The following is a 15,434-nucleotide window of genomic DNA, read 5'->3' on the forward strand; positions in this document are numbered from 1 at the left end:
TAGAATAAAATAGAGCATTACCGTGTGTCGCAATTGCTACAAAGCAACAATGCACGACATTTAAACTACGTGTGTTGCTCTTACAGGTCAGCAAAACCGGAGCTGAGGGCATGGTTCTAGATGAAGCAAAGAACATCAACAAGTCCCTGTCTGCACTGGGCAATGTGATTGCAGCACTTGCCGACGGAAACGTAAGTCCCTTCTGAAAGTCGGTCACCCTCCTCCGACTGCTTTTTGTCCTTCGAACTCTGTTACTGTGGTGGAGGCAGATTTACTGCAATGCCTTTTTTGATTATGTTCACTCCAACACTGTGCTCAAATTAACAAAATGGCTTCAAAGCATGTGTCGCAAAAGGAAACTTCTTGGTGAACGTACGGAGAAATAACACCATCATATGTAGTGTGTATATTATCAACTGTGGCTTAGTGGCTGTGGCATCCTGCCGCACAGTACGAGATTATATGGGCTTTATTTCAGGCCATGGCCGACCATATCGATGAGGACAAAGTGAAAAATATTCTTGATTTAGGTGAACGATACAAAAGTCATGTCATCAAAATTAATTCAGAGCTAACCACTAATGGGTTTGTCATAACCCTGTGTGTACATTAAACCTTACAGTGTCATCATCTGTTCATATGTTTCAATGGTTTTATTCAGGTTTGCGTTAATAATGATCAATGAAGTGCTTGTGGTTCTGTGCCATAGATTTGATTCTGAGTCATTTTGAAAACACTGAATAGCATCTGTCAACTAAAAAAAAGGAACAATTAGATAGTCGTAACTGAGGGAAAAAATTGATAAAAGACACGCTTTCACGTCTGCGTAAAGTTTTTCTGCACAAAGCTTGATAGAGTGGGCAAAGATTTTGCTAGAATTTGCATTGTTTAGTTTGAGTCAGTGTGCTTCAGCTGTGTCAGTTTCTGCTGTCTTCTTTCTCCTTCTGTTATTTATGACTCTGCTGTCTTCCTTATCATTGCTTATTCCACACCCTAACCTTTGGGGCAGGCAAGCGTCTTGCCATTTCTAAAGGCAGTTGCCAGCTTGCATCTGGCTTTGGTTTCTGCAAGTTTGCTGCAGTAATTTCAGTTCAGTCATATCTGTGTCATAGAAAATGATAAAAGTTGTATGGAATTGGCATGACTGCGACGCACTCAAGTCATGGTTTCAGAGCAAACATTCAGTTAGAAAATGAGGAGAAAGACCGTACACACAGGCAACCTAGTTTCAAGGACAGCAACTAGAAGCAGTTTAATTGATGTGCAATGCTCACGGATTAAAACATGGTATCATTTTTTTTTCGTATTACGACTGCTATGAGCAATTTCTGATGATAACCGTGTCATGTTGCTGCAAATGTGGTCGCTCTGAGGTTGATTGTGATGTAGGTGTCCGAGTTTAAATTACGGTGATATGATACAAACTGTAAACACTGGAAATGAAACCACGTGCATTACTCAGCCCTAAATTTTCGGGTTTCAATCAGTGAGTACTGTACTGTTCTATTCACACTTTTGCCCATGATGACTGTATCTATCAGCAGTTCAGAAAAGGTTTATGACAACAGCATAACAGTGAACTTTAACTTCACATGAATGTCTGAATGTTTGCCATCCGCACGAAAGCGGAAGTGTCCTTTTAGTGATGTAATGGTGTAAAGACTTGGCATTCTGCTGGGCTACTTTCTATCGTACTGCAATGTGCACCAGACTTCAACCTCTGGTCATAAATTTCACGACTTACTCCATTACCGAACATGACCGTGTTGTGTTAGAGTTTGATGATGGACAGTATATAAATTTTTTTTCAATCGTCACTGCCCACTTTACTCTGCAGAAATCGCACATCCCTTACCGAGACAGCAAGCTAACGAGAATTCTGCAAGAGAGTCTTGGAGGTAACTCCCGGACGACGATCATCATTTGCTGCTCGCCGGCATCCTTCAACGAATGTGAAACCAAGTCTACGCTAGAATTTGGCAAGAGGTAAGAACGACTCTGCTTGATCAGTGGATCGCACTCTCGAGCACAGCCAGCGAGATATTACCCTGTTGCAGCAAAGAAATATCTCTGCGCTTTCTCTTTGCACCCGCCTTTTAGGTTTGTACACTGAAGGCATGTAATGAAAGTAAGTGTCAAAATTGGAAAATCAATGCTGACAGTAGTTTTGTTTATATTAATTGGTAGACAGCATAAATTATTGCTCATGTAACCTCTTCATTTTCGTGGGAGGAACATTTACTTCTTAATGCAGGAAATAATAATAAATACTATAAAGACTATTGTTGCTTGTCAGCTAAATGAATTTGTTCCACTGTCATTTTGACTGCTTTACAGAATAGAAATTTTGAGAGGGAGAACGTGTCGCGCGTGTGTGTGAAATTTTAGGGTTATTTCAGGCTGAGGAAGTGACAGCACGCATTACTGCCCTTTGACTTGACTCTGCATAAAGTTATGTAGAAAAAACTGAATATAACTAAAACTGAGCTGCTGATATCTGTGAAATTCAAAAATTATGCGAAATTTTGCTATGGCCACCTGTATTTCACTTTATTTTGATGCTTCTTAATTCGGACAAGGCTATCAGATAATTTTAACTTAATGGAATCTCGTGGCAAGGCAGCACAAACTACCCGTGAGAGGGCAGCCATTGGACATGACCATAGCGCAAACGCACCCCTGCATGATATTTAATGTTACCATGTATGTTGATGCACACTGTTGGGGATAGAAACTGCCAGCCCACTTGCTCACTTGTGACTGACATTCCTGATGTGCGTACTGCGGCAAGTCTTGCGGGACTAAGTCTGACACTCATGCCCATAATACCCAAGAAAGTGGATGGAAGGATAGCTGCTGGTGTTGGTTTATGGTACAGAATTGCACGTGTAATACAAAAAATTGGGGTTCATGTCCAGCCTGCAAGCAAGTTGTCTCTTTGTCCAATTATGTATCCTCGTGTATTATCAAAATACAAACAAAGTAAGTGTTGATTAAAACACGTTCTTTAATTCTTGTCTCCACTAGTATGTGCACCGTCAGCATCATTTTAGCTTGCCTGCCTTATTTAAGGCCTTAACTACCCTTGGCACTCAAGTTATGACTCGTGAAACCCAGTCTGTTCTGTATTTTCTTGTTTGCGCATCATTTGTCTCTGTTTGCATATTCTGCAGTTTCAGTTAAAAGATTAGTTAATTTCATATATACTGTCGTTAACTTCATTGTCTCTTGACTTTATGTTGTTGTAGCTAATGAAAAACACTCTCCTTATTCTCCTTTATTCTTCTCACTACGACGTAACTTGGCCATTCTCGTCCCATTGTACCTTGTTTCGTGTGTGTGCAATTTTTTTTAGTAAATTGCAGTTCCACACTAGACCATGTTTCATTGAGCTTCAGATACATGAAACTTCTGTGAGCTTCAGATAATGAAAACCTTGGGTCCCCCTTAGATTGAACTAACGTGCATCAACTGTGTTTCTGAATTTGCTTACTGTATAGTACATAGTGCTTGAGCTTGCACCATTAGAGCAGTCATGTCAAACTTTGTTCTCTCCCTACCATCTGTGTTGTACCTTATGTTTTAAAAATAGGCGTGTTGGCGAAAACTGTGTGGCTGCTGGCTTGCAGGGCCAAGACGATCAAGAACACTGTGATTGTCAACGAGGAATTGACCGCCGAGGAATGGAAACGACGATTCGACAAAGAGCGTGAGAAAGTGGCCAAGCTCAAGGGCCAGCTGAGCCGAGCGGAGTTTGAGCTGAGCCGCTGGCGCAATGGTGAGGGCCCAATGATGCGCTTTTGTTCTGTTTTTGGAAAAGCATGTGCCTTGAGATTGTCTCCATTTATAACAGCAGTCTCAGACTTATTGGTATGTGGCGGTCACTTTCTACATTCGTTAGTGTCAAGGCCCAGATGGGGATTAGGTGAACCTATCTCTGAACTTGCCATGATTACATACTGTAAAACGAAATATTGAATTGTGTATTATGAACAGTTCTGGTGGTTTTGTCGTGACAGTGTACAATAAAATGGCAAAGTGAAATGTGAAATACGCAGTTTCAAGCAGCACACATATAAGTGAAAAAAAAAGAGAAAGAAATCATTTTTATTGCACAATTCCACAAATTAATGTAACTCAAGGACGTAATAATGTGATTATGTACACTGCAACTCCTGCTTAACTCAAGGACGTAATAATGTGCATGTACACTGCAACTCCCATAAGTTCACAAAAATACAAATGGAAAATACAGTAAAAGCTCATTAATTCAGAAAATCGGATAATTTGGACGTGTTATCTGGTTCCGGCCAGCATATGCATTGTTTAATGGCATCAAACTCTCGTTAATTCGGTCATGTTTGGCCGTAAACTAGGTTCATTCTGACGAACCTCGGAGTGCGCCAAGTGCAAAGCGCCGCAAATGTGTGACACAAAGGAATAAAAACGGCGTTCACGGACAGCCGAAACGGCCGCGGGCTTTCAGAAAGGCGTGGTCGCCATCCATAATGGTGTTGTTGGTACGTGATAAGGTATGGGTTCAGAGCACGTATTGGATTAAGACACAGGGGTCTCGAGCCGTGTTCATTGTGAACGAAGTCGCAAATGACGAAAACTGCAGCCTTTGCACTGCTCTTATGCAAAATAATTACTGGATTTACATATTCCTCAAGCAAATGAAAGTGCACCGATGTAATAGACATTTATTTATTGTTTTTTTTTACACTTTCGATCATTCGGGTTCGTTTAATTCGGATCGCTTTTAGGGTCCCATGATATCCGAATTAACGAGCTTTTACTGTAGTTACTTTTGCTTGCACAGTTAGAAGAATGCGAGATACTCAAGTACTACGTAGTACAATAGAATCTTGGTGATACGAATTGTCAAGGGGGAGTGAAAATGTTGGTATAACCCAAAATTTTGCATCACCAAAAAACTAGCAAAATTCGTTATAAAACCACGATATACGCACAAAACATTTATTTCTGCCAAAAGAGCTTGCGTATGCCTTTCTGGGACACTCGCGAACGAACCAATAAGGGATGGCGCAGCTGGCTCGGCTGGCTGTTGGGAACACGCGCGTCAGAGTTTCGCTGGAGGCCATCTGGAAACGTAAGTGCTGAAGTCCGCTCCACTATATAGCCATAAGCGAATGACAGGAACGCCCAAATGCTTCGAGCCTTTTTACAACTTGAATGCCTTTAATCTAGCGCTACGTTAGCCGCGTACATTCGGAGCTGCGTAGGCGCTATCGATGATCGTGTTGATAGCGACCACGGCGTCGTGCGCCGTGGTTGCGGCAAATGGTAGTTCCGTTTTCAATCCATGTGAGCTGGCCACGCAAGTGTTTTCAAAGTCCCGCCCATGTCATCATGTTCGTGTCATCCTTGTGTGTGTTGTTTTCACTAGTGGCAAAGTGTCCTACAGTAAGCAATGCCGATAGTCCAAGAAGTTCTCCCCAAGTGCTCTCAAAACTACGCCGTTATTTATGATCGCGTCTGCCGCAATATAGTCCACAGTGGTTGCGGAAAGCTGCGTCACGTTGACTCTGTGAGCGTTGGATGCGCGTGCACTTTCGGACCTTCGTCAGTTTCGTCGTCACCATACATGATCGCGTCAATATAGCGACCATGGCTTCGTCTGCAGCAGTTGTGGCAAACGACAACCACAGTTCTCACTGTGTGTGTGCTGGTCACGCACGTACTTCGAAAGCTTCCGGAGCTCGCTGCTCTCAGCCGTCGCTCAACGGTTTCGGTACCTATGTTTATATCACCTGTAAATCTCTCGAAAAACATCCCCAACACCACCACGATAAGAAAATAATTACATAGGACCGCGGTTCTGAAATTTTTCTGGCCTTCAGCTATCGCGTCAAAGCGCTCCTTAAGTCACTTTCGCCACAGTACTTCGGTGTCATGCGGAAAAGCATACTAAGATTTGAAAGGGGCTACTAGCTGTCGCGGATTACAACACACCTGGTTCATTTATTACACACGCGCCCGGGGGCCGTATAGTTACGAGTGCAGGTATGATCGTTGACGTCTAAAAACTTCACTGGCAATCATTCAGAGCTGTTCGTGGCTTTGCTGCGGCCCTGAAAAACAATAAATGAAAATGTACGCCAGCTTTCTTTTGTTGCATGCTAATTTTCCATACATTCTGGTGATGCAAATTTCGGATGATACGAATATTTTGGTGAGCCCGCAAGATTCGTATCACCGAGGTTTTACTGTATAGTATTTGAAGGAAAGAGACATGTACTCTTTGAATTACTGTGTTACATTTGTACAAGCGTCTGCCTGCTCCAACAGGTGAGAGTGTACCAACAGACGAGCAGCTGAAGGATCTGGAGACTAGCACCATGAGCCTATCAGAGACAGCGTCTGCAACCAACCTTTCGGCCAGCACGCTATCGGTGGGAGGCACCACGCCCACTGCAGCCGCAGCCACAGCAGCAGCAGCCAAGGTGGACCCCCTGGCTGGGGAAGAGCGCACGCGCCTTTACGCCCAGTTGGACGAGAAGGACGACGAGATTGACCGCCAGAGCCAGCTCATCGAAAAGCTCAAGGAGCAGATAATGGAGCAGGAGGAGGTGCGCGTGTTAACTTATGCCACTAGTATGTAGCAACAAGCCTTCATGTACACTTGCTTGTGCAGTGGGTGTGCGACTGTGTCGTGTTCGGGCTGAAAACATGTAGTCTGATGATAGATAGGTGACTTGAGGGGTACACATATATTATAGAACTGTCTGAGCCACTGACAAAGTTGGCTAGTATGTTGGTTGACGCCTATAAATTAACGTTAAGGTTTTGGAAATTTCTTAACCTTTGAGGGTCGAATTTTTTCGAAAAAAATTTCCCAGGTGGTCAAATCACTTTATTGCGGATTTCAAATGCACAGAATGTTAAAGTCAGGAAAAAAATTGTAAAAGAAAATGAGGAACAGTATTTTGGCATCAGCATCACTCAGAACTGCAAAATGCTCAGTATATATTTCAGAGTTTGGTATTGCTTGAAACACGGGTCTCACGGGTCTATGCACAGTCTGCACACATCACAGTCTGCAAAAATAAAATGCCTGTCTCTTCTACTCTTGGAGCAATGAGTTGTGTTGGCACAGAGCTTTCCAGATGTCGCGGCTGTGATGAGGTCAGAGGTCGAACTGGTTGAATGCAGTTCGTCGTTTGAAGATGAGCTGTCCTCTTCTGAACAAAAACTGTCTTCCCGATTAAGACTCGGTGAATGAAGCAAAGTCAGAGTCTGGATATGTCATCGCTGTCGGTGTCATGAGAACATGCAGTGCATTTGGCCATATCGCCACTTTGCCATGCATCTGAACCCGAAGGAAACTATGTAAACAAGGGGAGCGAGAATGAGCGTTGGTGATAAAAAACCTAAGAACAGCACCAATAAAGATGGAAGTCAACTTCCGCCGCCCCTGCCAGAGAGTGCCGATAAAAATCATGTTTCCCAAACCTCGTTGCGATCACATGGCGAAGCCGAAACCATGAAAGGGCATTGCGGCAGACCACACGATGTGCTGAAGCCTGAAATCAGGTCTTTTTATCTCTGCAAGAAGGTAGCACAATCAAGTCTCAAATGCTTCTTGTGAGTCTTAAGAGGTGGCAGCACCTCCCAGTGAGCATGCATCATCATTATGGCACGAAATTTAACGGAGGGTCGAAACTGTACCCGTACAGCAAGGACCTTGTGGGACGAAAACTGCCACCATACACGTACAACAAAACACTCGTAGGGTTAGCAGGGACAGTCGGGCGAGTTGGACAGATGAACTCGTAGGGTTAACCACGTAATGCTCATCAGCTTTATGACCATGCTAGTCAGACATGATTAACGCTTGTCAAGATGGAGCAACACCTAATTTAATGTTGCAGATGCTCACAACTCTGATCATTTAATCGGCATTCTTGTAATTTTTGTCATTCTAAGGTTGCTCTATGGTAAACATTGCTCCAATATATCCTGCCCATGTTCTCATAAGGAAAGCTAATGCCTGTCAGATGCTGCTTGTGCTTAAATAAGACTGCGTGCAATGTTTTTTCCTTCAAAGCATTACAAATTCCAAGGTGCAACTTCACTCTGCCCAACTGGACAGTGAATTGAATGCTGCACTACATATTGCTCAACCTCACAGAACAAAATATAGCCTGCTTTGCTCTCCAAGGCTGCACTAAACACAAGCAGATGTGCCACTGACATCTCATTGGAACCACTTCTGCCATGGCTGCAGGATATTTCAGTTCTCGGCATGCCATGCATCACAAGCCGCCTGAGTATATGTAATCATACCTGAGTATATGTAATCGTTTTCCATATTATATGCAACTATTGTAACATCTTCTAGGTAGTGTCACGCAAATAGAGTACTGTACTACAAGTATATCTAGAACTTTGAACACCACTTTCAGTATATGAAATGTTGCACCCGTGCAAGTGCACTTCCAACAATGCCACAATCCCTTCTCTCGTCATTCGACATATTGCATGCGCGAAATGGCACTGTTTTGGCAGCTGCTGTCAAACAAAACAATGAATTGCAAGGCAATTATGTGACACGAAGGAAGGATGTACAAAGTGTATCTCAAAAATATGAGTGCCTCGCCACATCAAGGGTGTTGACGGGTTGCATAATGACAGTTGCTTTAGTAGTAAGCTTCATGGGCGCCGGTAGGGCACAAAGGGGGTACTTGTCCCCTCAAGCCACACCTACATTTACTGCCCACCCAAGCCACACCGGTGCTCCCCCCTCCCCCACTGCAATGCAACACGAGTTTGCTCACCCCCAAGACAAAATCCTGCTGATGCCCATGGTAAGCTTCACTGCAATACAACTTTGTCAGGCAGTGAAGCATAAACCTGGGGGCTGCATGTCCTCTTTCGAATTCCTAATATGTCTCACTTTTTTTTGCAATCTCTCCGGATTTGATATATCTGGGATTCACTGTACTTCTTAGTGCTCTGTGTAAACGGCAAAGGCATTGAAAAATATTCCGAAATTTTCAGGTTTAGTGATAATCGTGTCCATGCCTCTATGTGGTCTTGCAGCTGATCACGACCACACGGCGGGACTACAGCGGCCTTCAGCAAGAGATGCTGCGCATCCAACAAGAAAACGAGTCGGCCAAGGAGGAAGTGAAGGAGGTGCTCCAGGCCTTGGAGGAGCTGGCCGTCAACTACGACCAGAAGTCGCAGGAAGTGGATGCTAAGAATCGCGAGTGCGAGTCCCTTGGCGAGGAGCTCAACCAGAAGCTGTGCCAGCTCAACTCGGCACAGAACGAGTTGCAGCAAATGAAGGACCACTCGGTGCACCAGAAGAAGCGCACCACTGAAATGCTGACCTCGCTGCTCAAGGACCTTGCCGAGATTGGCATCGTCCTGGGCGGCCCTGCCGGAGAAGCCAAGGTCAGTGTTTTGTGGCTGCTTTTATTGTAAAGGATGGTGCGCACAGTTGTCTTGAATCCAAAAACAATAGGGTGTTTTAGTAGTGCCGGTTCACCGTACAGTATTACTGCACTGTTTTGGTCGCACACAGCTTTTCTTTTTTTAGTTTAGTCTTCAAGACCTCTATTAGCCATTTTGATCACCTCATCACATTACTGCACGCAATGAGCAAATCGCATGGCTGAGAAAGTTTGAAAAAAGCTGTGTGCTGACCATGACAGTACGTTATTTCCATACTTACTGTACGGTAAACCAGCACTGCTAAAGCACTCTCCTATCCTGTATGAATATGTATACATACTTAGATTACTGTCAGCGGAGTCAATGCCATCATTATTGCATATCGGTAAGCTAAAGGGACACGTTAGCGGTCCAGAAACCTCGTAGGGCTACTTTTATGCCAAGGAAGTGCTTATTTTGAAGTAAAATTACATTTTGATTGGTCCGCACTGCATTAGCGCACTTCAAATCACCCGCCTGAAAGAGGTATTTTGCATGTCACTGTTGCCGCGCCCAACGTTGCCCGCCTTTACTGCGCGGCGGCATGCACTGGCGGCGTGCACCATTCGGTCATCCAGCAACATATCACATGCATGCGGTATTTTGTCTAACTTTCTGTCAGAGCGACTTTCACGAGCGTGCAAAACACACGCGGCAGTACGCGATACCAAAACTACCACTGAGATGCGACCGCGTGAGCGAAGCAGGGCGCCGGGCGAAGCGCAGTTCGGCGAAAACGGAACATTTGAACCATGTGCGCCGTTCCCCATGGCAACGCCAAAGATGTTCTTTTTTCCATGAATCAAACAGAAGCGAACAAGCAGCATTTTATTACATGTCTTGATGCACAGACGGTTCTTTTTTTATTGCAGCTAATTTGATTACTAGTGATTAATTGTATTCAGACTCTCCCATGTCATCGGGATCACTTCCAAAATGTCCCACTCATCATCGTGGTATACATTTAGCTTAATTTCTCGGTAAGTAGGGCACTGCTGTTGATAATACTGCCGTTTTAGACGTTGTCATACATTGAGCTTTCACTCTGACATGAATTGCTATTTGCCCTTAGTGTCCCTTTAAGGAATGAAACATGACATAACAGTTGGCATGAGCAATAGCTCAAGATAATCATGTCATGTTGCGTCGAATCTGGTCACTAAAGGTGGTGTTGGCTCTGGTGTAGTTGTAACAACCAATGTTATGTCAATATGGCATGAACTGAATACTGTGGAATTACTTAGCCCTAAGTAATGTTTTCTTTACAATATTTACTTTGTTCAAGAGACGTCATTATTATATCCCGTCGTTGCTTGTGATGTCGCTGTTTTACTAAAATTACTTCAAACAAAAACATCGCTGGAACCATTAGATTATGTATATATGCAGTTTAATAAATGTTGCCGGGTGAAAGGGAAAGTTTTTTCATCAGCCCAGTAGTAACAGAAAACTACAAAGCAAACATTCTCTCTGTTCAAATTTCTGTTCTAAAATTATGTTCCCTCTCCTCCTTCCCTCACACAGTCATTCTATACATATGTACTAATTTCTATTACTTCTTCACATTTTTGTTCACACACCTTTAACTTTGCAATCGCTTCTGACATTTTTGTTTTGTTTTTTTTTCTCATTACAGCCGGGCACTGATGTTAATGGGAAGATTGAAGAAGAGTTCACTGTGGCTCGGTTATACATCAGCAAGATGAAGTCGGAGGTGAAAGCATTGGCTCAGGTGAGTGTGTGAAGTGCTCAGCATTATCTACTGTACCCTAGGTTGAGCATTGGGATAATCGGTGCTGTGTTACCTCCAGTTTAAATCAATGCATCTGGCTGCGAGCATCCATTTTTGTTGCCTGTGTTTGATACACTAGGCAACTTCGATATCACTGTACCCTGCTAGCCATACGGACGACGTCAACTTATGTATAACTAATCACCACTTTTGGGCCTGTCTCAGGCTTATAACGCATGTGCTTTTGAACAGATCAACTCAACTTTCAAGCGCCTGCAGCTGTGCAGCTCGCTTGAAAATTGAAGTCTGTTGAGCTCGCAAAGGAATGCTTTTGAGTTGCGGCTGCTGCACTCTTGCTAAATTATTCATTCATACTTGTCCGTTGTACCCAGTAAATTCCTGACCTTTTAAAACTACTCTGCTCAGGCAGGAAAGGCTGTGCAGCTGTTACTAAAATGCTGCAATCAGCACTATGTAATTAATGTCACGTAATATTTTTTTTACCAAAGCATTTAAACCAAAGCATTTAACCAAATACCAAGAATACCAAAGCATTTAAACAGCAAACACACTGCTTTCTTCCACTGTGTTACTACAGCACATGGATACTTTGGCATGCTGCATTTGTTTACTACAGTGCAGTCCACTTATAACGATACCACATATAACGATATATCGGTTATAACGATGGGTCGAGTTATGTGTGTCATTTTATGCATTAAGTCTATGAGGAAAAAAACCATATATAACGATATGTTATTGGCCGCATATCGGATATAACGATCGAAATTTGCTGTCTGGCCGGCATTTTCTGTGTATAATAATCGTTACATATGTGTTTCCAAGTTTCCCTGAAACGAACGATGCCGAGACGGGGCGAAATGTTCACCTACGCGAGTTCGTATCTGCCGCCATTTCCGCGCTGCGTGCGCCGCGCGCCCGCCCGCGGAGCCCACGCGCCGAGTGCCATCGCGAGCTTGCGCAGCGCACCACAAGATGGCGCTAGCCGCTTCACGTTGTTACAGTGTACTAGAATGGGGCAGTGGGCTCACTGCCGTATCCCTGCGCCGCGCCGCCATGGCCCTCTCCGCGTCGACAGCCTGGGCGCCCGCCAGGGGCGCTGCCGCCAGTTTCTCCTGAAAACTTCTCTTGCGGGGTGCGAAGCGCATCCCCTGGTCGGGGTTACGCTGGTTACGATGTAGTTCCGGGGGGATCAACAAACGCGGAGTTGAAGGCGGTAAGAGGGCCACCACAATGACACTTAAAAGAGACCACAAAAAAAAAAAAATGGAGGGAGGAGGGGGTCGACCATTTTATTCTTCTTTTAAGCTGATTCCCCCAGCTGCAGCGCATGTTCACGCCATTCATTCGTTTGAAAGACCTTTGTCGATCGGCACCACGCGTGCCGCTTTGCTGCACTTACGTATGCTTGTTTTTCTGAAGGATCGGTATTTGTGTCTGTCTGCAAACTGCAACTGTCTCAAAGACGGTCCGCCTCTGCATCTGGACGGGAGGGACGCGCTACAGCCTCCGGCGGTCGTGCACATAGGGCATGCAGCGTACGTGTAGAGAAATTGCTGGGGCAGCGTTTGACAACAAAAACAGCTGGACCCAACGAAGCTAGGAGTGACCGCGTGCGGTAACAATAAAAGCAAAAAAAAAAAAAGAACAGGAGGGTGACAGCAAAACCATACTCGTGTACAGAAAAAGGAGATGTAGGGGAGACTGAAGTAGTTGTCATTAGGAAGCGGGAGACCCGTAGGGATTGGGCTCCTTTTGGGATGCTCCAGTGCCTGTTAGATCAACGTCGTCGTCGGCTATTTATTGGTCGTGACCATTTCTGCATTGTTAATCATGGCAAGCATTTGCGCATACATAGGCAGGGGTTTGTGTAAATAAAATCAGATCAGACGTCTATCAGGTCAGGAGGAGGAGCAAATCTGCCTGCTCATTGCCGGGTGTGCGGCTGTTCTCCTGATCTGAAAGGCACGCAAATTATTGGTAAGGGAACCACGCGATTAATACGAACGTTAAGTGATTGAAGCGCAAATCTGGAAACATATGGTTCGAACAAATGCATTAGTGTATCTGTCACTATCAAAGAAAGAGATTGCTTATTTAAAAAAACGGGGTTACTGATGTCATTCTCTCTTATTGTGAATCACACGTGTTTTATGTACGACGCATGAGCGCTTGGCTTATCAGGGAACGTTATGTGGTTTCATTAAACCTGTTGCTGGTTCCAACGAGTGTCTTCTCTTCTTGTGTAAGCTGTTTTTTTCGTTTCTTCAAGTATGTATACCAACAGGCCCAGCAACAGATTCTCCTATTACATATAGACCAGCTCATATATTGCTAATAAAAAAAAAGAAAAAAAATGAAGCGTTGTGGGGCTCGAAAGGCGAGAGTGAAGTCGTTATGATCGTTACAGTGGCGAAAGGGCATTGAAAATCGTATCGATCAGCAGGACAAAAAAAAAAAAAACTTCAACCCCCCAACTACACGCGGCTATGTGGAGGAGCATTCATCTATGCAATAGCCGCTTTAAACATCGCCCACCCTTCGTAAATCAGTCACAACGACAGTAATTTATTTCACAACTCACAGAAAAGTTGCATCAAAAGAAGCTCGTGTGTTGCGCACCATAATTTTGACTTTTCTTGCGCGCAAAACAGCAACGCGCGCTAGCCGCGCGGCCCGCGCCCAGCAATCCGCCGGAAAGTTTCAGGTGACGCTGCGAGCCGCGCCGCCTGTCGGCGGCGACATGAAGTGCGTCACGCTCCGCCGCTCAGTGAGCGCACTACAAACTTCTAGAACACTGTAACGTTGTTAAAGTACATGTTGTGCCTCGCCGCTCGCGCGTGGCCCACAATCGCACCGAAAGGAGAGGAAGAAAAGAAAAAAAAAAAGGCGAAAAGCAAGTTGGCGTGCCGCTCCGGCGTCCCAAAGAATTACGTCACCGACACCATCTTGAATAATTTGCTAGTTTAGCGGCCGCTTGAAAGGGGCGGTAACTGAAGGCGAAATTGGCGCTAGGGTCGATGGAGATTCAAAGTTAAAGCAGCCAATGGCAGCCTGCCGGGCCCGCCTCCGTGCCGACAAAGCTGTGCGCCCCGCGCCGGCCGTGGAGGCGGCGCGCGCGCCGCGATGCTAGGTTTGAATTCCTCGAAAGTTCCGTTGTAGCACGAAGCGAGTGTTGAGCGCAGGCACCAGGCTGGCCGTGCAGGCACACTATGCTTGGTGGACAGCTGCAAGTCTCCCGTTGTGGTTGGCGGGTCATTGTTCGCTCTTGAGACTTATCGGAGTGGTCGTTATGTCAGCCGTGCTCCGCCGCCGCCGTACAGGAGCCCGTCCTAGTCGCCGGCCTTGATATGAAGTTTCGTGATGTTCCGTTACATGAACCGAGCTTTGGCCGGCGTGTGCAGTTTTTGTGGTGCTTGCGTGTTGTGCGCTCTTGCCGCCGCGGTGGTTAACGCCACGCACCATTCGTACATCATGCAATGGCGCACGGATACTTCAAGACTCTTTAGACCATGTTGAGACTATTTAGGTGCGCCTAAAGCTTGACACTCTCGTTGGAGCTTCAAATAAAACTGTGTTTTTGACATCCTGCTTTCTAAAACATGTATTCTTTAGTGCAAGTGGTAAATTCGGGATCGGAGCTACAGAGATACGTCCCGCGTTTTTTTTTTTTTTTTTTTTTTTTTTTTTGACGGCAGTCCAGTTATAGCGATCACCGGTTATAACGATCATATTTTTCGTTTTTCTCGATATCGTTATAAGTGGACTGCACTGTAGTTTGTATGTGTCTTGGAAAGCTGAATTAAATTGAGCTATTTTTTCTAACCCTTCAGCGCTGCCACCAGCTGGAATCATTCAAGTCGGACTGCAACAAGAAGATCGAGTCCAACGAGAAGGACTTGGCCGAGTGCCGTCTCCTGATTAGTCAATACGAAGCAAAGATGAAGTCGTTGCAGGAGTCTATGAAGGACATTGAGAACAAGAAGCGTGCCTTGGAAGAGTCTCTTGACGAGCTCAACGAGGAGTGCGCCAAGCTCAAGGCAGCTGGTAAGGCTCAGAAACATTTGTCATGTAATGGGTGACACACTTACTTGTGTGACTGCAGTGTTTTATGCGTTACCGAAAAAATGTAACTACCATATTTACTCGAATCTAACGCGCACCTTTTTTCCGGGAAAACGAGTCCAAAAATCGCATGCGCGTTAGAATCGAGTACCGA

The 15,434-nt window shown here is 44.9% G+C and overlaps 1 protein-coding gene across 1 annotated transcript in view; it reads left to right on the forward strand.

Moving 5' to 3' along the window:
* The window catches only part of LOC119386981 (kinesin heavy chain), a 109,336-nt gene that overhangs the window by 80,263 nt on the left and 13,639 nt on the right, over positions 1–15,434 (forward strand). The window contains exons 9-15 of the mRNA XM_037654274.2: positions 87–191; positions 1,838–1,986; positions 3,630–3,778; positions 6,313–6,593; positions 9,067–9,423; positions 11,099–11,194; positions 15,049–15,262. Of these exons, the coding sequence (XP_037510202.1) occupies positions 87–191; positions 1,838–1,986; positions 3,630–3,778; positions 6,313–6,593; positions 9,067–9,423; positions 11,099–11,194; positions 15,049–15,262 (1,351 nt within the window). The remainder of the gene's footprint in view (positions 1–86; positions 192–1,837; positions 1,987–3,629; positions 3,779–6,312; positions 6,594–9,066; positions 9,424–11,098; positions 11,195–15,048; positions 15,263–15,434) is intronic.

This window comes from Rhipicephalus sanguineus, chromosome 3 (genome assembly GCF_013339695.2).
Source record: "Rhipicephalus sanguineus isolate Rsan-2018 chromosome 3, BIME_Rsan_1.4, whole genome shotgun sequence".
NCBI lineage: Eukaryota > Metazoa > Arthropoda > Arachnida > Ixodida > Ixodidae > Rhipicephalus > Rhipicephalus sanguineus.